We start from the raw sequence: 26,556 nt of genomic DNA on the forward strand, positions 1-26,556 counted from the left end.
ATAGGAGTCTCCAACGAGATCAATGTCATCTGCATAATATGCCAGTAATAGCTTGGGGCCTTTGAACCAATAGCAATTCTCTTTTTATTTCGGCCGACCTCATGACTTTCTCTAATACAAAGTTAAAAAGTATAGTGGAGATAACGCACCACTCTGTTCGAGTCCACTCTTGATTTCAAAGCTGCCAGACAGTTTATTATTTACACGTACTTTAGATATTCCACCCTCCATACAGACTTTGGTCAGCCGAATGAGTTTCTTTTGTATAGAGAACTCCATCATGGCATTCCATACTTGGCTTCTTTCTACGCTATCATATCGACCTATGCAGCGAAGACTATTGTATAACTCAATTTTGGTTGAACTGAGATAATCGCGTTTGAAAATTTTTCGCCAAGATTTCGCTCTAAGAAATGACGTTATCTTTGGAAGAAACAAGGCTTAAACACTGAAATTTCTGATATATTATAATATAAAGTGTTTTAAGGCATTTCATAGATCAAACGTAACAAAAAACACATTTTTTTGCTAAATTTTGTAGACTCACTATAGTTTTCGTCGAAGCAATTAAGGAAAAAAATACCTACTCTAGACCTAGTACCAGTAAATGGCATTATCTTTGGAAGAAATAATATGTCTTACACATTTAAATTTCTGATATATTACACAGATCAAACATAACAAAAAACAGATTTATTGTGAAATTTTGTAGACTTACTATAGTTTTCGTTAAACCAATTGACGAAAAAATACTTACTCTATCTAGACTTATTAACAGATTTATTGAAGCAAAGCTGTACTGTTTAAAAAATTAAAATAAAAACATTTCTATAGATAATCGGAATAACTAAAATTAGAGTCTTGTTCATATTCTTCATTATTGTCACTTTCTGTTTCCATATTTATAATACTGTTAATATTCTAACCCTTTTGAATTTTCGTCCCATTCTCTGCTTTAAGTAAAAAATTAAACTTAAAGTAAACCTCAGGAATGCTAGGAAGACTGTTTGCTCTGGGTTTAGATAAGTTAAGTAAACTATTTAATTTTTTGGCATATACATATTGAAAGCAGCTTGTAGAGGTAGTACAGTACTTACAGTAGAGGTAATTCTTTAGAATGATCGTTTTTTATTGTATTTATTTGAGACTACATAACCTACAATTATGCGGTGAAAACTATAGTAAGTCAAACAGTTTGACTCAAACTTGCAACACCTTCCGCTGTTTCTTGCAACGAAGACTACAGTAACTCAACTTACTATAGTTTTCGCCTGCAGGAGTGTGAGTCAGTAAACTTACTATACACATGCAAATGTTTTACTGGTTGCATTAAAATTCATACCTGATATACCATACTTTTCTACCAAGTAAAGCTTAAAAAGAATAATAATACCTAGTACCATAGTTAGTGTGACCAACTAGCCCGAAAAATCCGGGACATGGCCCGAATTACGAAGTCGTGTCCCGGCGTCCCGGACAAGGCTTCCGGGCCATCCGAATTTTCTACGTTTTGGTAAAATTCTATTTTGACATTTTGAATACGTTATTTTTCTAAGAATTCACATCAAATTGAATTGGTGGAAGGAAAAAAGTCGACAATTTCTAGAGTGTAATGCTAATACCACATCCAAAACGCATGGATTTTATATCGTTTACATTTTGTTTTATATTTTCTACGAAAACTCAAACTATGGACTTTCCCGTTTCTGTATTTTAATATCGTCTTCTGAAAAGACGATTCAAAAACATGAATATCAAACAATTATAATTATATTTTTATATTAACCTAAGCTTCTATTTACATGGAAATCCAACGTCAGTTGATTCTCTAACTTTTCCTTTTTTGAAAACGATTTCCGGATTTGAAGTCAAAACGTCAAAAACTAACAAACATGTAATTATCATTACAACCCATCCCATCAAAAAAGTTTTTGTTAACATAAAAATATTAAGTAATCAATAAAATGATGATATTAACCCTCGTAAGGCGGTGCGGGGTGCAGCTGCATCCCAGACCTCCTTTTTCTCACCTATCTTTTTTGATTAATTTTTTTGATTTTTGTCCATTTTTTTATTCGCATTAAATTCAATTCTAAACACATTCCACCCATTACAGCATTTAAAACTATTTGCGTTTACGTGTTTTTTTTTTGGAAATACAGTGGAACCCCGATAAGTCGGCCCCCGATAACCCGGAACTCCGGCTAACCCGGACCGATTTTTATCAGACAAACATTTCAACAATAAAAATGTATTGCTGTTACAAAATCTCGTGAACCTAATTCATTCATTTGGTGACGTCAATATACGAACGAAACGATTGATGAATCCGACATTACTGAAAATATCAGGGTGCAGATGGGACCCTGTCGCGCAATTCGCAGCAAATAAAATAGTCGTATGTTTTTGGCTTCATTTTATTTCGGTTATACATACGCATTTTCAAGGTTCACGAGGTTTTGTACCAACTCTATGTAATATAATATTTGAGAGATAATGGAACCGGATTGAACTACATATAACATAGTAAAAATGACTCATGGTACACCACATTCATTGTCGAAAACAACATTGCACCTGTATTATCCTTTATTTTTTTGAAACTGTCTGTGTTAGCATTGTTTAGAAAAGACTATTAAAATTCTTTTTTTAACAATGGTCGTAGTCATCACTTTTATTAAATAACATAACATCAGAGACGGTATTATGTGTAGTAAAATCGTATTATTGTTCGCTTCCGTTTTGTAATCGTTCGTAAATTTATTCAGATTTTGTGTTTGCGTGTCTTTTGTCTATAAGGGCAACAAAACGTAAAAATGTTGTAGTGACAATGGAAAAGAAACTAGAAGCATTAAGTAGAATTGATAAAGGTGAATCTTGTAGCATTATATTATGGTGTCGGTACATCTACAGTATCGGATTAGAAGAAAAATAGAACTAAAATCGAAGAATTTTTTTTTCAAAATGATAACAAAAGACAGTTTAATCGGTGCAAAGCTAATAAAGCTAAGAATGAGACTTTTGACGACGCTTTGTATGTGTGGTTTTGTGTGGAATGCGAACGTGGTTTACCAGTGTCTGTGTGACAATTATAACGGAGTTTATCTGTAAGCATACCATATTTTATTAATTTTTACCATTTTCTCCGGCTAACCCGGATTTTCGATAACCCGGATCGGCCGCGGTCCCAATTAATCCGAGTTAACGGGGTTCCACTGTATGACTGTTAGGCTACGGCTCCACGGGCGGGAAATTGACGCTAGCAGTAGCAGTAAAATGAACTTAAGGTTCCGCGGAACGGAATGGGAATAGCCGAACTGAACCGACTACGCACAAGTCCTGTAGTCGGTACAGTTCGGCTATCCCTATTCCGTTCCTCGGAACCTTAAGTTCATTTTACTGCTACTGCTAGCGTCAATTTCCCGCCCGTGGAGCCGTAGCCTAAGGTGCAAGTGATGAAAATTTCATCCTGAATTAGACGTTTCTGCTGTTTAGCGTCGTTCCTTCAGCGTCGGAGTTGGTTCAGGAATTATGTTTAGAGAGTTAGAGAGTGATATCTCAATTTCTGAGCCAAAGCTTCACTATATAAGTGGATATATTGTAATTTCTTACTAGCTAATAAAGACAATAAAGTTGTGTTCCAATTAAAGGCTTGTGGCTTATTGTTTGACCTCCATAAGTGAATACTATAGTTTATGAGCAAATATCCGTAAAAAGGCAAAAAACCACGTACTTGATGTCGATTTCTCGAATATATCTGCATCTTGTTGATTAATTCAGTGGCATATCGACCATAGCATTGTTTTGCCTTAAACCATAGGCAGCGGAGACTTTTTCATCCTGGGTGACCTACCAGTGGAGCAGTGGCGGCTTTTCTTTATGTGCTGCTGAGCTGCAGAACTACCAAACAACCATAGCAAATCTTAATTATTAAAGAATAATTAATATAGTTTTATTTCAAATCTGCCATATTATCATATTAAACATCAACTGTTAATAATAATTCACCAACAACGATGATTAATATTATTTTTTTTACGTATTTACTCCTCTAGTGAAACCGTATAATTTTTTTACGTATTTGGTGCTCCAGTGAAGCAATCTTTTTACGTATTTGCTGCTCCAGTGAAGCCGCGTCGATAACAACCGAAACACTGGCAGCGGTAAAATGCATTTATTAGGCAAACGGCGATCTTAGCCGATGTGCTTCGGCAATCGGCTGATTAACGGCCTCGGAAATGTGTTTGCGAGCTGCAATTCACGACAGTTATTCGTGACCGTTGCATCTGTGCCGTGTTTAGAAATTCTTAGGTTACAATTTTGTTTAATTTGTTTTGTTCGAGCGTGTTTAAAACAATGGAGTTTCAATTTAAATTAGGTGTAAATAAATTTCAAAAACTTCACTATCAACAACAGTTGATTATAAAAGAACGTGGCCGTCCTATGCCTGATCTTAATATTGAAGTGTCCGGTAAAAGCCGTGGAAAAACATATACGCGTAAATTTAATAAAGACATGTATCTACGAAATCAGTGGATTTGTGGATGTTCCGAAAAAAATGCTTTTTTCTGTTTTCCGTGTGCATTATTCGGCGCAGATAAAGAGGAAAAATTGTGGCGCGAGACAGGAGTGCGGGATCTAGTGCATTTAAGTGAAAAAATAAAGAAGCATGAAAACACGCAAACTCATATGAACAATGAAATGCGATTTGCATTATTTGGGAAACTTAATATACAGGCCCAACTTGACTCTGCTTATTGGATAAATATACAAAAACACAATGAAGAGGTGACGAAAAACAGGTATGTTTTGTCAAAAATAATTGACTGTATAAAATTCTGTGGGGCTTTTGAGCTCGCCTTACGAGGACACGATGAATCTGAAACATCAGATAACCCTGGAATTTTTCGTGGTTTAGTGAATTTTTCTGCTGAACTTGATAAAACACTTAGTGAACACCTTACAAATGCGACAATTTTCAAAGGTACCTCAAAAACAATACAAAATGATATTTTGGATTGCATGCTAGAAGTATACGCTGAGGAGATTTTAAACGAAATCAATGAAGCCCCATTTTTAGCAGTGATAGCTGATGAGACAACGGATGTTTCTATGAAATTTCAAATGGTCATTGTTTTTCGTTATGTAAAAAACGGTGCTCCAGTTGAAAGGTTTTGGACTTTTTTGCTTCCAGAAAAACATGATGCTGAAACCTTAGCTAACACAATTTTGAATGTTTTAGACCCAATATTAAAGAATAACAAAAATAAGCTCATTGCACAAAGTTATGACGGAGCAGCTGTTATGAGTGGGATACATGGCGGAGTGCAAACAATAATTAAGAGAAAATATGAAACTGCTCATTTTGTGCACTGTTACGCCCATCAATTGAATCTAATAATGTCAAGAGCATGTTCTATTAATTCCCAAGTACGCGTATTTTTTGGAGATTTACATGATATACCTGGATTTTTTAGTCATTCACCTCAAAGAATAGCTGTCTTAAATCAAATAGTTGGAAAAAATATTCCTCGTTCAATCCCTACACGCTGGAATTTCAATATTCGTACAGTAAATGTCGTTTACGAATATAGAGACTTTATTATTGAGTGTATGGAGCAACTAGAAGAAGAGTCAAATGCTATTACTTCCAAGGAAGCAAGAGGACTTAGACGTATTCTGGAAGATCAAAATTTTACTTTCTGGCTGACTGTTTTTCATTATATTATGCCACATGTTGACGTTTTGTACAATAATCTTCAAAAAAAGAACATGGACCCAACCGAAGCACAGAAAGCTATACATGTTTTTGAGCAAAGTATTAACAATGTCCGAAATAAAATAGACCCTATCATACATCAAGCTTCAAATTTAAATGCGGCGCCTAGTGTCCAAAAAAGGAAACGCCCAAATAACAGCCAACAGGATCACCGTATTGCCTGTCTAGAAGTTTGTGATGTTATTATAAACAATGCAAAAGAACGGTTTGCATATACAAATCATCTAGTTGCCGCAACACTTTTATCTTCAGAACATTTCGAAAAATATAATAATAAGTTTCCTGAAAATGAATTGGATTTAACTTGTACAGCTTATAACTTCTTTGATAAAAACCGTTTGCGAACAGAACTGTCAGTTTTGTATTCCAATATCGAGTGTAGAACATTAAAAGGTGCAGTGCCTTTACTAAAATTTATAATTTCTAATAATTTAGAGGACACATTAACAGAAACTAAAAAGTTGATACAAATTCTGGTGACTACGCCAATGACCACAGCAGAAGCTGAACGTAGTTTTTCAACTTTAAAACGGATCAAAACATTTTTAAGAAATTCAATGCGCGAAGACAGATTAACAGCCCTTTCCACACTCTCGATAGAAAAAAAGTTCATCGCTTCAATACCGAACTTTAACGATAAAGTAATCGAAAAGTTTGCGACAAAAAAGGACCGGCGTATTAATTTCCAATTTAGAAAAATGCAATAAATGTAAGTTAATCAGATTTTTATAGCATGTCGTTATTAGTTACTATTAATTAGTATTAAAGCTAATTTTATTGTTTTTGTTTTCGTATGTTATTCTATTTCTATTATTTTATATTGGCCGTGGTTCATGCAGCACACCCTATAGCAGATGTCACGAGCCGCCACTGCAGTGGAGTATCCATAGTATTTTAGGTTGAAGTACGAAAAAAAAGTTTTACTGAGACATTTCTTTATTATTTGTACTTACATTAGAAAAAATATATCTATCTACATCATTTGTTTTAATTAAATAACAATTGTTTGCAAACATATACAATCAACAGAACTGTAAATATACTAAAAGATCACATCAAAAATTGAGATAAAAGTTGTCCCCGCATTATTTTTGGTGAGTCTTCCTCACAGCACTAGTACTTCTTGTCCTCGTGTCAGGATCAGCAGCACACATTTCCTTTAACAAATTCTTTCTGGCCTGACTTCTCGTATTAACTACAGCAACTTCCTCATCTTCTAAATCGCTTGCTAAGGCGTCAGGTATTTTGGATTTTTGTTTTATTTTAGCTGTCAATAACTTCGTACGAGACTTCAAAGCACTACTAGGAGCTGTTTGTGTTAAATCGGGTATATTCTCTGAAGATGTTAACACTGCAGTTACTTTTGACACAGCCTTCCGTCGCGTCTTTCTTTCTGAACCCTCTGTATAAATTTTTATCTTAGGTGCTGGCGTCTTTTCTATCACTTTGACATGCTTATTATTTTTCGTGAGTTCTGGTGAAGCAAAACTGAACGGCAAACGTTTTACCACTTGAAGTTTTTGAACTGATTCCAAATTTGAACGGTCAACAATGATAGACATTTTGCTCTGTATATTTTCCGGAGTTTTTGGTAATACTACCTCACCGGAAACTTGTAGACGCTCCATTTGCTCCTTGAGCGCCTGAGTTAATTCAGATAGCTATTATGTTTACAGTGAGGTATCCTAATTTCTGAGCCCAAGCTTCACTATATAAGTGTATATATTGTAATTTCTTACTAGCTAATAAAGACAATAAAGTTGTGTTCCAATTAAAGGCTTGTGGCTTATTGTTTGACCTCCACAAGTGAATACTATAGTTTATGAGCAAATATCCGTAAAAAGGCAAAAAACCAGGTACTTGATGTTGATTGCTCGAATATATCTGCATCTTGTTGATTAATTCAGTGGCATATCGATCATAGCATTGCTTTGCCTTAAACCATAGGCAGCGGCGACTTTTTTATTCTGGGTGACCTACCAGTGGAGTATCCATAGTATTTTAGGTTGAAGTAAGAAAAAAAAGTTTTACCGAGACATTTCTTTATTATTTGTACTTACAACATTAGAAAAAATATATCTATCTACATCATTTGTTTTAATTAAATAACAATTTTTTGCAAACATATACAATCTACAGAACTGTATAAATATACTAAAAGATCACATTAAAAATTGAGCTAAAAGTTGCCCCCGCATTATTTTTGGCGAGTCTTCCTCACAGCACCAGTACTTCTTGTCCTCGTGTCAGGATCAGGAGCACACATTTCCTTTAACAAATTCTTTCTGGCCTGACTTCTCGTACTAACTACAGCAACTTCCTCATCTTCTAAATCGCTTGCTAAGGCGTCAGGTATTTTGGATTTTTGTTTTATTTTAGCTGTTAATAACTTCGTACGAGACTTCAAAGCACTACTAGGAGCTGTTTGTGTTGAATCGGGTATATTCTCTGAAGATGTTAATACGGGTGGTACTTTTGACACGGCCTTTCGTCGCGTCTTTTTTTCTGAAGCCTCTGTATAAATTTGTATCTTAGGTGCCGGCGTCTTTTCCATCACTCTGACTGGCTTATTATTTTTCGGCGGTTCTGGTGAAGCAAAACTGAATGGCAAACGTTTTACCACTTGAAGTTTTTGAACTGATTCCAAATTTGAACGGTCAACAATGATCGACACTTTGCTCTGTCTACTTTCCGGAGTTTTTGGTAGTACTACCTCACTGGAAACTTGTAAACGCTCCATTTGTTCCTTGAGCGTCGGAGTTGGTTCAGGAATTATGTTTACAGTGAGATATGCCAATTTCTGAGCCCAAGCTTCACTATATAAGTGTATATATTGTAATTTCTTACTAGCTAATAAAGACAATAAAGTTGTGTTCCAATTCAAAGCTTGTGGCTTATTTTTTGACCTCCAGAAGTGGCTACTATAGTTTAGGAGTAAATATCCGTAAGAAGGCAAAAAATCAGGTACTTGATGTCGATTTGTCGAATATTTCTTAACGTAGTTATCGTAGAAATCTAAGGCACTTTGAAAGACATCCTGAGCAGCTGCCAAATTGTTATCTTTCACGTTAATTAAGGCACTAAGTCTAGCTTTCTCTAATACCAGATACTGGTACTCGTAGCAGGCACAATAGTAGCAATCACAGGAACTTTTATGCTTCATAGTAGATGGGCCCTGAAATGCGTCCTCAGCAAAAGAGGGAGACGAAGGTGAATACTTTTTATAAAACTTTTTTCCACTACTTTTAGATTTAATGTTCAAAATAGTGGTAATGTCTCTAACTTTCACATAACAACTATCTTGCTTTTCCAAACACAGATCTGCATGAGCTAGGTATACAAGATAAGACACTGTAGGTAGAGGTAAAACCAATTTTTGCATTAGAATGAGAATACTTTTCCCGTAGTACTGTACTTCTCTTGGACATTTCAAAAAATGGTTGAGTTCAACAAGTTCTTTTTTCGCTTGGATCAACATCAGTAATACGTAGGGGTCGTCTAAAACAGAAAAAATAACATTTTACTTGGGAGAGTGATGACAGAAGACATAAAACTTTTATAGGTCGGTAGGTAGGTAGGTAGGTAAGTAGGTAGATAGGCAAATAAGATAAGCGGCCTGGAAAATATCTTATACAGTGATGAGCACACTAATAACCGGCAAAATAGCATAAAAGATGGAAAACGTATTAAGTTTTGAGATAAAAAGAAATAAAACTAGTCGAGCTGGGAAATTTAGCGATATTAACCTAATAATTTATTCATATTGATTGTTTCCCACCTTAAGACGTATGGGACGAGTTTGGCAAATACCACCGTCACAGTGACAGTTTTAGTTGACATACTCCTCTGATACGTGTAAAGCTAAATTTACTATCGCTAAATTTCCCAACTCGACTAGTTATTTCTTTTTATCTCAAAACTTAATACGTTTTCTATCTTTTGTGATATTTTGCCGGTTATTATCGCGCTCATCACTGTATATTGAGAAATATACAGTGTTGCGAAAAAGTCTGGCAACACGTTATTTTCTCAGAAACCGCTAGAACGATTTTTATAGATTTTGGTGAGTAAGAGTCTTTTAATGCGGCCGGTATTATAGTGGTAATTAAATTGTTGTCAAATCTTCCGTTTTCTGGAAATCTAATGAACTTTCTTATTTCAAATGGAACATATTTTTTAGGTTTTGGAATCCTTAAGGGATGCTGATCATTTTTCATATGATATTTTCTATACCTAAATGCCATAATTTCGGAGTTATTGCTACAATTTATTAAAAAAAAAATTTAACAATTTATAAAAATCAATTTTTTCGGCCCTGTTAGACATTATTTTAGGTTTTTTGGATCATTGGAAACAAAAAAGGTCTTTCGTAGTTTTTCTCTAAAGTTAATCGTTTTCGAGTTATAAATAATTTAAAACTGAAAAAAAAACGAAAATTTACGATTTTCAAGGTTCAAAAACACAAGTAAAAAAATTATTTTTGAAATTACAAAGTACCTAAATTTAAGATCAACCCTTCTTCTATCAGATACCTATAAGAATTATTGGCACGTTTCATTCTAAAATATTGTTTTTTTTTTTTTAATTATTAACGAAGCACATATGAGAGAACGGGCGATCGGCTGCATTAACAACTAAAAAATATTTTAAAATAAAACAAAACTAAATTGCTTATCGGTAACTGATAAAATAAAGCTTGAACTTGAATTTATGCACTTCGTAGTTTCAAACATAATATTTTTTACTTGTGTTTTTGAACCTAGAAAATCGTCATTTTTCGATTTTTTCATTTTTAAATTGTTTATAACTCGGAAACGATTAACTTTAGAAAAAAATTACAAAAGACCTTTTTTGTTCACAATGATCCAAGGAACCTAAAATAATGTCTACCTGGGCCAAAAAAATTGATTTTTATAAATTGTTTAAAATTTTTTTTTAATAAATGTAGTAATAACTCCGAAATTATGGCATTTAGGTATAGGGAATATCATATGAAAAATAATCAGTATCCCTTAGGAATTCCAAAACGCAAAAAATATACAGGGTGTTCCATTTGAAATAAGAAAGTTCATTAGATTTCCAGAAAAACGGAAGATTTGACAACAATGTAATTACAACTATAATATCGACCGCATTAAAAGACTCTCCCTCCACCCACCAAAATCCATAAAAATCATTCCAGCGGTTTCCGAAAAATTACCGTGTTGCCAGACTTTTTCGCAACCCTGTATTTGATTTCAGTACATCTCAAATCTCAAAAGATTTTTAAATGGGTTATACTTATACATTTTTTTTATTTTCATGTTTTTATTGAATTTCAGTTTTTATTTATGCATTTCCTTTAGTATATCTAAAATATACTATTTTTTTAAACAGATAGAAATCCACATGTTGAGTACAGAAGTCAAAAATCTTAATGAGAAATCCATAATTGACGATGAAACCATCACGAAACTGCGCAGTTTCGTGATCGTTTCATGACGGTTTTCGTTATGTTGGAACAAACCTTATGAAACTAAGATAAAAAGTAATGGACAATTTACTAAGAATGATACAAAAAATATACAATGAGAACAACAATACCATCATTAGTTATAAGTCAACATCAGATACATTTGCAATAAATGTAGGTTTAAGACAGGGAGGAGCACTGAGTCCAACACTATTTCTAATATTTATGGACGAGATTTTTAAGAAGTACACAACCAAGAATAAAAAACTGAATGTATGGTATAGATCTCTGAAAAGAGTAGAAATCTCGGAAAGAGTATTTGCTGACGATTTGGTACCGAAAAAGAACTTCAGAATAATTTGGAAATACAGAAAGAAGTACGTACTCAATGAAAACGGAATGAAGATAAATATTAACAAAACAAAAGTTATGCAGATAGGAAAAACAAGAGAAGAACTTAATATAGAAATTGAAGGAACAAAATGAGAACAAGTTAAAACTTGTACATACTTAGTAAAGTAGAGAAAACGCTACAACTGTATCATAACATTAACAAAAAATTCATATGAGGAAAAGAAATAGTATCACGGAATACAAAAATGAAAGTTTTCAAAGCAGTTTATAGACCTGTCCTAACTTGTGGCAATGAATCATGGGTTCTAACGGAACGGCAAAAGGGCAAGATACAGACTATAGATATTAGTTATAGAAGTTTTTAAGGAAAATTAATGATGTTACCAAAATGGATAAAAGAAGGAACATGGATAGAAGAAGGAACATGGATATAAGGAATGAACTGAAAATACAATCCACATTCCCAACAAAAACAGTCAAATAAATATAATAGTTGTAGTGAAACCTAGTATAATAATATGTAGAGATAAGAATGAGCCTATAAGAAATAAATTTTATATTCAACTTATGACTATGCGCGAAGACACCAACAAAACGAAACAGATGCTAAGGGTTGCCGAAATGAAAACCCTAAGAACAATAGTGGGGAAAACAAGAAGACACAGGGTGAGAAATACAAACATTAAAGAGCAATGCAAAACTAAAGATATTGTAAGATGGGAAAGGCAGCGCAAGAGGATGTGGTACAACCATGTAAGACGAATGGATGAGAGTCGACTCCCAAAAATTGCCCTAGGAAACAACCCGCCCGGTTCAATACCCCCCGGAAAACCACCTAAAAGATGGAGGAATAGTTAGCAATCTACCTCCCAGGAAATTAACCAGAGGCAGTTTCAAAATTAAACAGATCGAAAGATCTCCAAGAAGTAAAAGAAGAACTTATGATAAAGTTATACTGAACTCTGCTATATTGAGATTTTTGCACAGCTAAAAAGTATATTTTCCTAAAGTCTAGCGTTCCTATCTACAGAAGTTTTCATGTCAATAAATGTTATTTAACACATTCGCTACCAAGGGGATATTTAAGTTTCATCCTCATCTATTTAAATTGCTGGTCTATGAGAAAAATCGATGTGGCTCAAGAGTCACTTGGTAGCTAACATGTTAAATGACAGTTTGGTGCAGAAATGAGAGGAAGATTAAATGGAAACACTTACCAAATGTAAGATTTTTGTATTCTTCAATCATTACTTCTGCAGCTGAATAGGTATTTATTAGCAAACTACTGCTATGTGGTTCCACCCTTAAATTACAAGGCAACATACTGAATTTAGAAGCCAAGAGAAGGAACTGACACTTCATAACAGCAAAATTATTGTTGTCTTGAACTTGCTCAAACAACTCTTTAGCTTTCACGTAATTTTCATGCGAGTTCTTCGTGTCTTTGTATAACAAAACTTTGCTCTTACTTATGTAGTACATAATACAAACTTCCAAATTGTCTGATTTTGAGAAAGTTTTATCTTCTATCAACTTATCTGCAATTTCCATAAGATGATTTTTTGTGTCAGTTTGTTCTATAATTAATCCAATAGTTTTTATGGTACTAGGAGCATTGTTCTGCAACTGGGCAAGGTACAGAGCCAACTCCAAAGCCTGTACAGACTTTACATTGAAACAAAGAAGTCTAAATTCGGATGATATCTCTAAAAGTACATTAAATATTTGTGTGATCGTCACATGTTCCAAATCAGTTGTTAGTTTTGTTACCAACGATGTAAAAACCTCCAGCGAATGCTCTAAATTGTTAAAAACCTCTTTAAACACTTCCAAATTCAAGCTTTCGTAACTGGATAATATATCATATTCATTATTTGAATTTGTTGGATCTGCGGGATCGAAATCATTTGTTAGAGGCTCTATTGAAGCTACTCTTTCCATATCTATTTCATTCTTCTTGACGATCTGCCTATGACAACTCTTGTAGTAAGCAAAATATAAGATACCTAAGTTAATTTGAGAATTAATTGTACCATTCTGTGTGTTTTTGCAACTTTGTAGAAGATCTCCTACAATAGTGTGAAAATCTTCATGTTTTAATAAACCACTATCGACAAATAACTTCACTATAGTGTTAGTAAAGCAATCTGTGGGACTTATTTGTCTTAAATGCTTTATTGTTGACATCATAGGAATGACAGAATTCCACTTCTCCTTATAGGACTCTAGCTCAAAGTTTAACAGGAATATCTTATCTGAATTATCTAATTTTAAGTCGGGTAAGACTTTTTGTATTGCATCCAAAGCAGAGAGTAGAGTCATTGCTTTCATATCTTCAGTATTTTCTGGTTTTTCTCTAAGACTGTATTTTAATCCTATCCATTTTTTCACAAACATCTTCCTGCTTCTCCTGCATAAAAATATAGCCAATGCAATGAAGAATAATTGCTGTTTAACATCATTAGTGTATACATAAAGAATGGTACTAAAAGTTGATTCCAAAACCTCGTATCTGATTATTAGTTCATCAGTGTTTTCTTCTAAGATAAGAAAATACTTCAATAATAAGTCGAGATACTTTAAAGCAACTTGGTTCAGACATTTCTCTGTGTGAAATCCCAAGTGTACACAAATATTGTAAATAGTGATAGAAAAGCTATTCCAAGCTGGTTTCCAAGTATCTATGTTATGTTTCTTGAGCACTTCAATCGCATTCAAAAATGTTTTCACCGACTTTATACAAGTTTGATGATATTCCAAGCTAACTTCTTTATTTTTAGTTGTATTTTTCATCAAATGCAGAATATATTCGGAATATTTTATACTCTTATATATATTTTTGCATGGATCAACTTGGCCTTCTAAAGAAATCAACAATGAATTGTATTCACTAAAAAATGTAAAATATTGCAACTGGGCGTTTTCAGTTAAACTCAGCCATTCAGCAGAATTAATATTAAAATAATAATTTATAGAACTGCATATAATCTTTCCTAGATATTCAACAAAATCTTTTTTATAGTTAACTCTTTTTTTAAAAGCTTTCAAAGTTTCTATATACTTTTTTATTTCGAAATCTGTGTCATTCTTCTGTAAAGGTGAGTATATAACAAATACTCTTAAAACTTCAAATAATTCTAAATACTCTGAAATATTAGACATGTTTTTGAATTTATCGTGGGATAAAGCAATAAACATTTCTGCTTTTTCGAAGTCCTGTGAGCTTATATACAGATAAAATATCTCATAAGTAAATTTCAAAACGAGCGTAACAGCACCCTTTTCATTATCAGTGGAGTGTTTTGCAAGACAGTCCAACAATTTTTGATAAAAATCCATCATATGATCCACGGGTGCATCCATACTGGTTAAAATTGTAAAGCAGTTAGATGACAATTGAATAGTTTTGGTTGCATCTAAGCAAGCTGTGCATATTTTCAAAATAAGGGAGCAGATTTTGTATGAGACCTTATCAAAGACAGTTACTGCAGAGTTTCCTACTAATAGATTGTAGAGAATTGTGGCGATGTAGTGATATATGTCAACGTGGTTTTGCATATCTTTTGGGAGCAAGAACTTTGGTATTATTATATCTTCCATCTTAACAATAATTTCTTTCTTTCCCTAAAAACAAACAAAAACAATTATGGAAACTATAAAAACAGATAAATAAGTATTATACTGAATTCCCTCAGCCGAGACACAACTGTCTAGTGAAGTTGGTAATTTCTTTTTTGGGAAGTTAGGCTGCTAGACGTGACTGGAAATTACTACACAACCAAACATACCCGCTCACAGCCAATATTATTAATAGTAAACAGACATAAATAACATAAACCTTACGCCAGTCAATACGCCGGTACCATTGATTATAAACCACCCACTAGATAGCTCACCTCTTGGTAACCGAAAGACGTATCAACAACTAGATGGCGCTACTCGAAAACCGTATCGAGATTTCTCATTAGGGAGTTTTTGTGCACACAAATACGTAAACGTAACGCATCTTTTTGACATATACGCTTGCGCATTAATGGTTGAACTCCCGTATCGCGATACGTATTACCTAAGGTTACGGGCTGGTACGTTAGGTTCATACGCATCCCTATCGAGCCGAAAGTCACCGAATGCACACGAGGATCTTGCCCGATTACCTACCAAATGAACATTTCATCAGCGTACTACCCGTTTATAAACATTTTAAGGTTATATTCACAGATCACCTACCTCCTCTAGATGTTTCACGATAACGCTTTGGTTAAATATGAAAAACAGCGCTCCATGCCGCTTGTATCGGAACTAATTTCAAGCGGGAATTTCAAAATGTAATTTTGGTGGAAAGAAAATGTTAGGTTAAAATATTTGTATAGTTGAAAAAAAAAATAATTTGGTTTTAAAATATGCAAATTATTTTTAATTTCAAATATACAAAATACCATTTGGGAAAAAATAAGACATGACAACGTATTTTTATTTATTTATTTAATACCAGCAAAACCACTTTGTATATACTTTTTTACAAATCGTATCTTTACAAATGAAATTATTAATAGTTATCTTCCAAATACTTCTACAAAAGGGTATCTCAAATGATTGAAACATGTGTGCATCTCTACTTGTTGAGGACTTTCAACTAAAACAAAAAATTAATATAATTGATTCGATAATAACCATATTCATTTCACGTAAAATAATTTGTATTAATTATATATTTTCTGTAGGGGTTACTTACTTGGTCTTGGTGTTACATTCGTTTGCTTCCCTACACCACTCTGTGTTACTTGTTCTCTAATAACAAATACTTGTTGAACTCACCATGCAAATGTAAGCTAGGAATTTGATCTTCCTAGGGATTTTCAAATCACATTCGTTTTGTTTCAAAAACTGTATTTGAATCCATTTTATCTAAATCAGGATTTTTTATTATTGCTAACAATCAGATAAACATTTTTACTGACATAAAGATAAAAGATAAAGGCATACTGACACTGACAATGATGACAATTGACAATTTATAATGACACTCAGACTCAGTGATATAGAAGAAATCTTCACTCCAGGTGCATGGCGACATCTCAAAAAACGTATCATTACTAAAAATGACATTTAGTTTAGTATGACCTTGAGATACCTGCGTGAAACATCTAAAGAGAGTTAAGTTGGATTTATAGTTTGACGTAGCGTAGACGTAGACGCAACGGAGACGTAAGAAACGGACTGGAGACGTAAGAAAATAATATGTCAATTTATAATTCGACGTAGCGGAATTTTTGCGCTTGCGCATGAGTAGAGACAATGACTTAATTCAACAACACACAGCCTATAAATTACCGTAAACAAACTTTGTGTTTATTTATACTATTATTTATAAAATATTTATCTGTTTTGTGTGTTACAATAGATTAGGCAATAAACGTAGGTATGCTCCTTGCTGCCATGGAATTTCCAACTACGTTGTTTCATTTAATGGTCTTTAAAATATTCGTTGGATTTAATTATTATTGTATGAGTGTGGATATAACCAATAACCCCGAATTAACATGCTAATAGACAACTTATATTTATCTGAAATATTGAAATTACACTATGATATATTTTTATTAAATTAATAACTTAACACCCACTGAATTTAACAAATAATTAACAAAATTCGAATATGTTGACAAATAACTTTTTACAAAAGGGATGAGGGGGCGGGTCCACTTTGAGTGACAGAACAAAATTCTGCCTCATGATTGGCCCGACGGAAGAAACGCGCTGCAAAAGATGAAAGTTGGTCATCTCTTCCGTTCCGCTACGTTTCTCTAAAGGCTGTATGACACTATGCATTTTCTTGTATCATTTCTAAAATATCGTTTCTGATATCGTTTCTTGTATACATTTTCTTGTATCATTTCTTGTAGGTACATTTGTGCCCTGTATGACACTATGCAAGTTCTTGTATCGAAAACTGTATGAAATTCGGCACGTGATTGGTCGAAATTTTGTTTGTCACCCTGTCACGTTACATTTGTATGGTAGTACTGCGTCTACAGCTGATTTTAATGGCTCCAGTACACGTTGGGCCAACTAGTTGGCCAATGAGTTGGGCCAATACGTTGGGCCAAGTAAGAACAGTGAATACATGGTGATTACACGTTGGTGGAGTTATCAGTCTGCATTAACCTTTCTTAGTGGATAAACAAAAAACAAACTCTGATTATGGATATGGATGTAGAGACTGTAGCAGCTGCCGCAATTAATTTGTACAATGCGTTCAATGCTTATAGAAAAGTGTACCAAACAAGAGTGATTAAAAAACAATGGCGCAAACGACGGTGCTTTTACACCGAAAAAGTATTCATATTAAAACACAACCTTAAAATTAATACTTATAAACAGTATCAGTATTGTGAGAAGAGAAAACAAATATTTTAAACTCAACGACAACAACGTGTTCAGTGTTCATAACCAAACAGCTGTTTGGCAGATCGCGCAAGTCCCAAAAATCCTTTGATTTGTGCACCAAATACCGACAAGATTCGGTTTGTAGACCAACGCTGACCGCCAATCGCAAACTCATGCCAAGTGGTCCTGTACACGTTGGCCCAACTCCTTGGCCCAACTGATTGGCCCAACGTGTACTAGCCCCATAAGGATTTTATAAAATTTTTAAACTTTTAAAAACAAATATTTTAATGTTATAATAACTAGAATTTTTACGTTGACTGTTGATTATTTGTGTTTTTTATTTTGTTTTGATATTTGTGCTAAAATATTTGCATTATAATTATCTTCAGTTTGATCCAAATTGGAACTTTTGTATTTTCCTCTATTAAAAAATTATGCAATATGAAACCCAAAGTTATTCTAAATATATGGTTATTAGTAGAACAGTAGTCCATACCAAACGGTATATTAAGTATCAATAAAATATTTATAAATAATACCTACAAAACACAAATAAATTCATCAAGACATAAATCATATGATCTCATTTTCAGCCGCCATTATGACATTTAGAAGTTTTACCAGCAGGTTTTACGTTTTTGCTCTTTGCGCAGTTATTGTACAAGAATCTGTGCCTGACACAAATTCTTGTATCGTTTCTGATATCGTTTCTGATATCGTTTCTTGTATCTGTGTATGACACTATACATTTTTTTGACATATCAGAAACGATATTAGAAATGATACAAGAACATGCATAGTGTCATACAGCCTTTACGTTCCGTCAGGCTCTTACGTTCATTTATAAACACGAGTACACAAAATTCGGTGTTGATCTTTTCCACTGCGTCTCCGTTGCGTCTACGTCTACGCTACGTCAAACTATAAATCCAACTTTAAGTGATCTGTGGTTATATTGGTTATTGGTTTACTCTATTTGAGTAAAATTATTCTGTGTTTGTAATTGGAAATTGGAACTTCATAATAGATTTAAAATTTTATTGTTTTTAAGTTGTCTATTAATAAAGCAAAATAAACAAATCTTGTATTAATTTAAGAAATACAGTGATCACCACAATTAATAACTAGATAAACAAATGACCTAGTTTCAGTAAAATTTTCAAATAAATATTACCACACTATTTACATTATACCTACTGGAATTCTGATGTAGGTATACAATAATTTACAACTAAAAAGTAGGTATAAACAAAAATAAAAAAATTTTAACCTAAGGAAAAATAATATTTTTATATTTAAATAGAAGCAATTAAAACCATACAATTATTTCATCATTCATTTATCTTTTTTTACATTTGTATATTAATTGTATATTGTGTGAACATTGTTTTATTTTTTTTAAATGTCAACGGAATTTAAATTCTCTCTCTGACTTGCGATGAGGTAGGAGTAGTGTCAGGGCCGAACTTACCCTATAGGTGTATTATCTGTGACAAGTGTTGTGGCAAAGTTATAGCGGAATTAAAAAAAAAAGGACACACATTTTAGATAAAATGGCCTCTGTAACGCATAAGTGTATTTACGCGGGATGGGTTTACGAAAGAAACGATGGAACAAATAATAATATATCTTTCTTTAAATTTCCCCTGAAAGACGTAGAGCGCGCAAGACGCGTTAGTATCACTCCAGAAATAACGGAGATGCTTGTTTGCTTTAATTAAAATTACACATACATTTCAATGATTACCTACTTTAGGTGATACCCCACCAGTATTATGCTCTATATACGTTTATTGAGGTACGAAACGTAAAAGATCTACAAGTGGCGATTGTATGGTTAGGTCAACTCCATCGCCTAAGAGATCAAGTAGTAGTCTCAGTGATATTTCCAGTTTTGATATTAATTTGCCCACAAAACTTGAAACTGAATTGACGGAGAAGGTAAAAAAATTGGAGTATCAAGTAAATTCTTTAAAGAAGAAGTGCCGTCAGAAGAACAGTCAGCGTTGTAGAAGAACAACAAAAAACAGAAAATCGGCAACCAAATTCATGATACAGGTACTGTTAGAAAATAAAAGCAAATATGTGCACACTTTTGTTAATATGAAGTTTTCACACAAAACTCGTTCACAATGGAGTCACAATGAAAAGGATTTAGCTCTGGCCATTATAAGTCTCCTAGTTGTTAAAAATTTTTAATTAGATCTCTTAACTCTATATTACCTTCAGTAAAAACAATTCAAACTTGGTTGCGTGTCATAAAATTAAGAACTGGTTTAAACACTTCCTTAATTGACAAGTTGAAGAAAAAAGCAGAGACAATGGATGAGTGGGAAAAAATTTGTGTGTTAATGTTTGATGAAATTTCTTTGAAAAAACAATTGGAGTACAATAAATTAGATGACATTATAGAAGGGTTTCAAGATTTAGGTGCTTTAGGAAGAACAAACAAACTTGCCAACACAGGTCTGATTTTCATGATGCGCGGCTTGCTACATAAGGCTACGCGGCTTGCTACAGGTGGTCCAATACATAGCGACAACTTAAAAAACATTGTAGCTGAAGTTGTTTCAAAATTACAAAATATTGGGTATATACCAAAAGTGTTGTGTGATCAAGCATCTAATAATAGGGCTTTATTTAAGCTGTTAGGCGCATGTAAGGATCAGCCTGCAATATAAATAGGAAATCAGAGGATTTTCACTGTGTTCGATACACCCCACTTATTAAAAAGTCTAAGAAATAATTTTCTTAACAAAAAGTTGACGTTTTTTGCCGATTCTAAACAAATATTGTGGCAAGATATTGAATACACATACAACATCGATAGAACCAGTGTGAGAGCACGATGCATGGTAAAAATAACAAACGTTCATATAAACCCTAATAATTTTCAAAAAATGAGTGTAAAATTAGCAGCACTAATTTTTTCCAACTCAATTGCCTCAGCAATATCTGTAGGGCAGTTACACACCAAAACGGCTTCTCTTACTGCCGAATTTTTGAAAATTATAAATAATATTTTTGATGGGCTTAACAGCAAATATTGTAGCGATAGTAATCCAAACAGAAAGCCAATGTCAACTTTAAGCAAGTCAACTGAAAACTTAAAAGCAGCTTTAGAATATTTTAAAAAAATTAAAGTTTTTGAAAATCAGAAAGAGAGAAATAATATTCACTGTCTACACGGCTTTCAGTGGACCATTTTGTCAGTTTTATGTTTGTGGGAGGAACTTCAAAAATATAATGTGTAATATCTTTTAACATCTTTTCTGAACCAAGATCCTCTAGAAAATTGTTTCTCTATTGTGCGCAATGGAGTTAGTCTAGTGCATTCATAAAAATAACATGTGTTTTTAGTTAATAACAGGCGGCAGCTGGTTTGTCTTTAGTTTCATGCGTGGAAGAGAATGATGCTAGATCAAAAGAATGTGTTTTATCTCGCCAGGTATTAATGACGCACAGGTAAATAATCGTGGACTCAACTGTATGTTAAACTACACTAATAGCTTTAGTTTATATATACAGTAGATATTAACAAGTATTTTATAATATCAGGAAAACAATATCAGTATGTCTTAAAACCTTGGAATCATATGGAAAACTTTTTTATTCAGTTTAGGGAAAAATGTATTATTGATAAAAACTTGCATGTCCTAAAACTCAAAATGAAAGAATCAGATGTCAAATATTATGAGTCGTATACCAAGTTTGTTAAAAAATATTAATTCTTCTCAAGAGTAATATACCTTCATTTTTAAAGCACTGTCATATAAATATGAACGTGGGTTTTAATTGTTCTCTTTTAATAATAAAATATTTCGATATTGTCAATAATGAAAGTACTTCTTGAGAACAAGAAATAATAAATATCTTTTTTCCTAAAATTTTAATTTTACTATCTTAGTTTGAAAAGAATTAACATTCAAATATACTTATTTACTTTGTTTTGAAATATGATCTAATTAGTGATGTTTTAAACTTTCTAATCCTGTCCGTTTATCAGCTTTTACCTATTGTTCCTAGGCAGATGGCCCTCAACTATTTATATGTTGGAAATTCCCTGTCATTTTATCAAGATATATGTATACCAAATTTCAAGTCAATCCAATGGATTCTTTAAAATCTGGAGGTTTTGCAATATTTTACCTGGAGTTAATGGGTTAGATCTGGAAAGAAATTCTGGATATCAACTTCAAATAGTTTATTTCGCATTAGTTCTGAAAATATCATTCTTTTACAAATTGCAAAAAATAATTTACATGTGAATTATCACTGCTAATTTTATTATGTATTTTCTATTTTGTTGTTTTTTTGTAGTGTATTAATAATTAAATAATTTTTAAGAAACCTCTTCACTATTTTTATTAATCAATTGTTAGCGTTTTATCTGAAGTAAAATCGGAATTCCAAAATAGAGATTACAATCGCGTTAAAATTATTTGTGAAAATGCTGAATACTACCCTTATATCGTTGTCTATTACGCCAGCCAAGCAACTCAAATTTATTTTTCAATCTTGGCAAAAATTTCAATAAATGTCGCCACCGTCCAGCCAGTTAGTGCTTAGACTTGAGGGGCAAAGAGGTGTAAGTGGGCGGAGTTTAACACTGAATTCGGTTTTACCTTAAGGTGAGGTATCTATGTAGTTATTAATCAATGCCGGTAACTATGATTAATGTCATTCCTAATACATTTCCAATGAAAATAATAACTCTTTGATAAGTATTGGCGATTACAATTTTTTTTATATGCATGTCTGCAAAGATTATAACTCCCAAAAAATATTTAGTTCATAATAGATGCCGACGAAAACAGTTATTTCCCTTTCTGTTTCTGTTTCTGCCGACGAAAACAATTATTTCTGAGAACTCTTTACTAATTATAATTTTCGTGGACCCACAAACAGAAAGATGTTTTTTGCCGATACTCCTCAAAAAATAAATTTTTTCGCCAACACTTTATTAGGGATTATAATTTTCACAGTCATATCATCGAAAATAGTATTTTTCAGGGCGTTTATTTAAAGTTCTACTCTTATCGGCATTTTTTGGAGTTATACTTTTCGTAGTCGGTGGCGAATAATTATTTATTTACACCATTATAATGTATTGATAACAAATGAGAAAATTATTTATTGTACAAAATAAAAATAGTTTGTAAAAATAAATTCCACAAAATTTTATGGCCTTAGTATACACTCCCACTATCTCTAATAATTCTTCTTTTTTTAGTGAAACATTAAGTTGATTTGAACAGTTAATAGTGTGAGGTAGGAATTCTTGTGCTGTTTGTTTCCTATTCCAAATGTGGCAAAGTGAATCTCGGCTGAGCGAATTCAGTATACCAGTACAGTAGAACCCCGGTCAACCGAAATTGGGTTAACCGGAACGTAAATATTTAAAAGTGTTTGTAATACTCCTATTAACGTCCTTCTAATTAAAAGATGACGGAACATCACCGCTCGAAAACGATGTGAAGGACTTACAAAAAAACAAACAAAAATTACTGACTTCTGTGTTAAGTAATGTACAATGCTGTAGTAACTTAAGTTGTTCAGTTTATACAATACATACTATACTAGCCTACTATGTATGTATTTACCAATCCATTATTGTATTTTAAATATTTTGTATAGCTGTAATAAAATACTGTATTACTATACTGTACATACTACAGTATATATAGACATTGTTTGTAAATTCATTTTCCCTATATGCCGTGTTATTAGGCTATTTTTAGCATATGACAGCTAAACCGAAAAATTGGTTATCTGAAACGGCTCTCCCCCCTTTATTTCGGTTAACCGGGGTTCTACTGTACTACGAAGAAAAAAGAAACACAATCACATAAAAACCACCTTAACTATAAACACTGAACATGTATTAAATTATTAAAAGATTTATGTTCTAGCTATTTAACGTAAATTAATCGAACTGTTGTATCGAACTTAGAACAAAAACTGGAAAAGTGGAGACAAGCTCTTGAGGAAAAAGGTTTAAAACGTTGTAGGGCAAAGACAGAATATTTGGAATTTTCGTTTAACCTTCCGATGACCAACCTTTTTTTGTTACACGGATGACCAAGGGGGGGAAAAATAACCCCAGGTTAAAAATGTCTAAAAATGACATATCGATACATTTTTGGCAAAGTAACATAAGTGACATTTTTGGCGAAAATCATGTTTTTCCATTAAACTAACACTATAATTGTTTAGAAGGTACTGCCAAAGTGAAGTAAGCCTAGAATTACTTTAAACATAATATATGTATAGGCTTACTACAGTTTGGCAGTGTCTTCTGAACAATAATAGCGTTAGTTTAATGGAAAAACATGATTTTTAAAAATGTCACTTACGTTACTTTGCCAAAAATGTATCGATATAACAAAAAAATGAAGTTTTTTTTTTATTTTTTTTTTATGGCATGGACTTTATGTCATTCAGCTAGTCAAAACATGAGTATTAGTGTCATGTGTAGTGTGTATGTTGAGTAAGTGTCTTGTTACTTTGCAAAGTTGACGTCATTAGCGTAAAACTACTTGGAATTACACATAACAGACGGTATTTTACTAAACATCAACTTCAGAATATATTTTTTATTCGTAAAATATAGGGATTTTTTTTTATTTCAAAATATGAGGATATCTGGAATAATATTAAAGTCAAATAAAAAAATAATGAGTTAAAAATTGAAAATACTTTTGACTTTATTAAAGAAAAACATACACTTGGGTCACAATTTCCCCCGCTTGGTCATCCTAAGGTTAAAGATGGAGTTACTACAAATAAAATTATTTGATATCTCTGGATGGTGAAATAATTGTAAAAAGTGATACAGTACAACCTGTCACATCCGGACCTGTCATATTCGGACCTCCCCATATCCGGACTGATCTACCGTCCTCATCTACTGAGAAAGGCAGTCCTGCTATTGGACAACGCACCCTCCCATCCCGACCCAAAAGAACTAAAAGATGGCGAAATTAAGTTTTTGTCCCCAAATGTGACATCCCTCTATAAGCCTATAAAGGTATTATAGAATCTATAAAACGTGTCTATCGACGAAAGTTATTGACAGCGTTGATTACTTTAATGTATGAAGGAGAAAACGTTTCAGAGACTATAAAAGAAGTGGTCTTGATATCCGGTCTGTCGCCACATTGATCCGGATATGGCAGGTTTTACTGTAGTTTTAAATAGGTACCTAGGATCGGTATTACAGAGTAATGGGGAAATAGATGGAGATGCATACAATAGAATTAGGGTTGGATGGATGAAATATAAGGAAGCAAGTGGTGTGTTGTGTGACAGAAAAATTCCAACGAAGCTGAAGGGAAAATTCTATAAAACAGTCATACGAACTGCTGTGATGTACGGAACTGCATACTGGGCAGTTAAAAAGAAAGAGGAATGACAATTACATGTGGAGAAAATGAGAATGATTAGATGGATGAATGGAGTAACAAAAAATGAAAATTAGGAATGAGTATATAAGGGGAAGTCTAGAGGTGGCACAAATTGATGCCAAAATGAGGGAGCATAGGTTAAGATGGTTTAGTCATGTTCAGGTCAAGATATTAATCACCCAATACAAAGAATTGCTGAACTGGGAGTTCCTGGAAGAAGCAGGAGAGGAAGAACCAAGAAGACCTGGGGGAGACGCTTAGGCGGGGCATGTCGGTAAAGGCGATTGATGTTGATACGACCCAAGATAGAAACTTATGGAGAAATACAACTAGGGAGGCCGACCCCGCATAGGGATAATGGCTAAGAGAATGATGAAATCAAACTATTAAGTAGGTTCCTCCACTAATTATCATGCGTGGTTGATGTGGATTGTGTGTTTTTAAATGTAAAAAAAAGTATAGGAAAAAGAGAGGGATACAAAACCAATTGTTCTTACCTTACTACAGAAAAACTTAACGAAATAAAACATGCATTTGACATAGCTGGATTTCTCTTTTTCTTCCAAATTGTTTAAAATTTTTAATAGACTAGTTAATATTGCATACAAGTCCTCTTCAGATACATTGTTTTGATGGTGAATACAGGCTTGACAACAATTGGTAATAAACGAAATAGCTTTTTTACTATTGATGCGTGGTTGATCCAAGTTTTTCTCAATATACAGCAAAGTGTTTTCAAAGTTTCCTTTTGAGCATTCTTCATAAAGGTTTGGAGCTTTATTATTATTTACTGTGGTACACATTGCACAAACTATCAGAAGAAGTAATGAATAATATGAAAATAATAATAAACTGTAGTAGTTGTTATCCAAACTCCAAACATCAAATTAAATATTTAAAAACCAATATGACATTTAAATTTGTCAGTTAATCATGTTCGAAGTGATATTCCAACTCAGATTTACTCTAAAGAAAGACGCACAGTAGTTTGTTGTTGTAGAAAGAGAGAACAAATATATGGTATTGGAATAAACTTTAACTACTATGTTAGTTTCAGGATGTTTCAGATGCAAAAAAGAAAAAATATTTTATATAATTATTAAGCTAAAGCTAAAATATAAAGTAAAATTTCTCATTGCTAATAAGCGTACTATTTTACATCATAAAAGTATAAA

The 26,556-nt window shown here is 33.1% G+C and overlaps 1 protein-coding gene and 1 long non-coding RNA gene across 2 annotated transcripts; both read right to left on the minus strand.

The window, feature by feature from the left end:
• Nucleotides 1-7,804: 7,804 nt before the first annotated feature.
• Nucleotides 7,805-26,427, minus strand: LOC126884762 (uncharacterized). Its single transcript, XM_050650979.1, has 3 exons — nt 25,879-26,427; nt 12,803-15,209; nt 7,805-9,277 (listed from the first exon to the last, which is right to left on the minus strand). The coding sequence occupies exons 1-3, from the start codon at nt 26,182-26,184 to the stop codon at nt 7,977-7,979; spliced, it is 4,014 nt and encodes a 1,337-aa protein (XP_050506936.1). The 5' UTR covers nt 26,185-26,427; the 3' UTR covers nt 7,805-7,976.
• LOC126884770 (uncharacterized) lies at nt 16,050-16,866 on the minus strand. Its single transcript, XR_007698149.1, has 2 exons — nt 16,318-16,866; nt 16,050-16,218 (listed from the first exon to the last, which is right to left on the minus strand). It is a non-coding gene; the product is annotated as an uncharacterized LOC126884770 (long non-coding RNA).
• Nucleotides 26,428-26,556: the final 129 nt, after the last annotated feature.

Source organism: Diabrotica virgifera, chromosome 5 (genome assembly GCF_917563875.1).
Source record: "Diabrotica virgifera virgifera chromosome 5, PGI_DIABVI_V3a".
NCBI lineage: Eukaryota > Metazoa > Arthropoda > Insecta > Coleoptera > Chrysomelidae > Diabrotica > Diabrotica virgifera.

What these genes read in the sequence shown, in the direction of transcription:
- LOC126884762 (XM_050650979.1), bottom strand. Translation starts at nt 26,184, where the DNA reads ATGTGTACCACAGTAAATAATAATAAAGCTCCAAACCTTTATGAAGAA. An exon ending in TTAAGTTTTTCTGTAGTAAG is followed by an intron (nt 15,210 to 25,878) that starts GTAAGAACAATT and finishes GTTTGTTTTTAG; the next exon opens with GGAAAGAAAGAAATTATTGT. An exon ending in ATACAAAAATCTTACATTTG is followed by an intron (nt 9,278 to 12,802) that starts GTAAGTGTTTCC and finishes TTTCTGTTTTAG; the next exon opens with ACGACCCCTACGTATTACTG.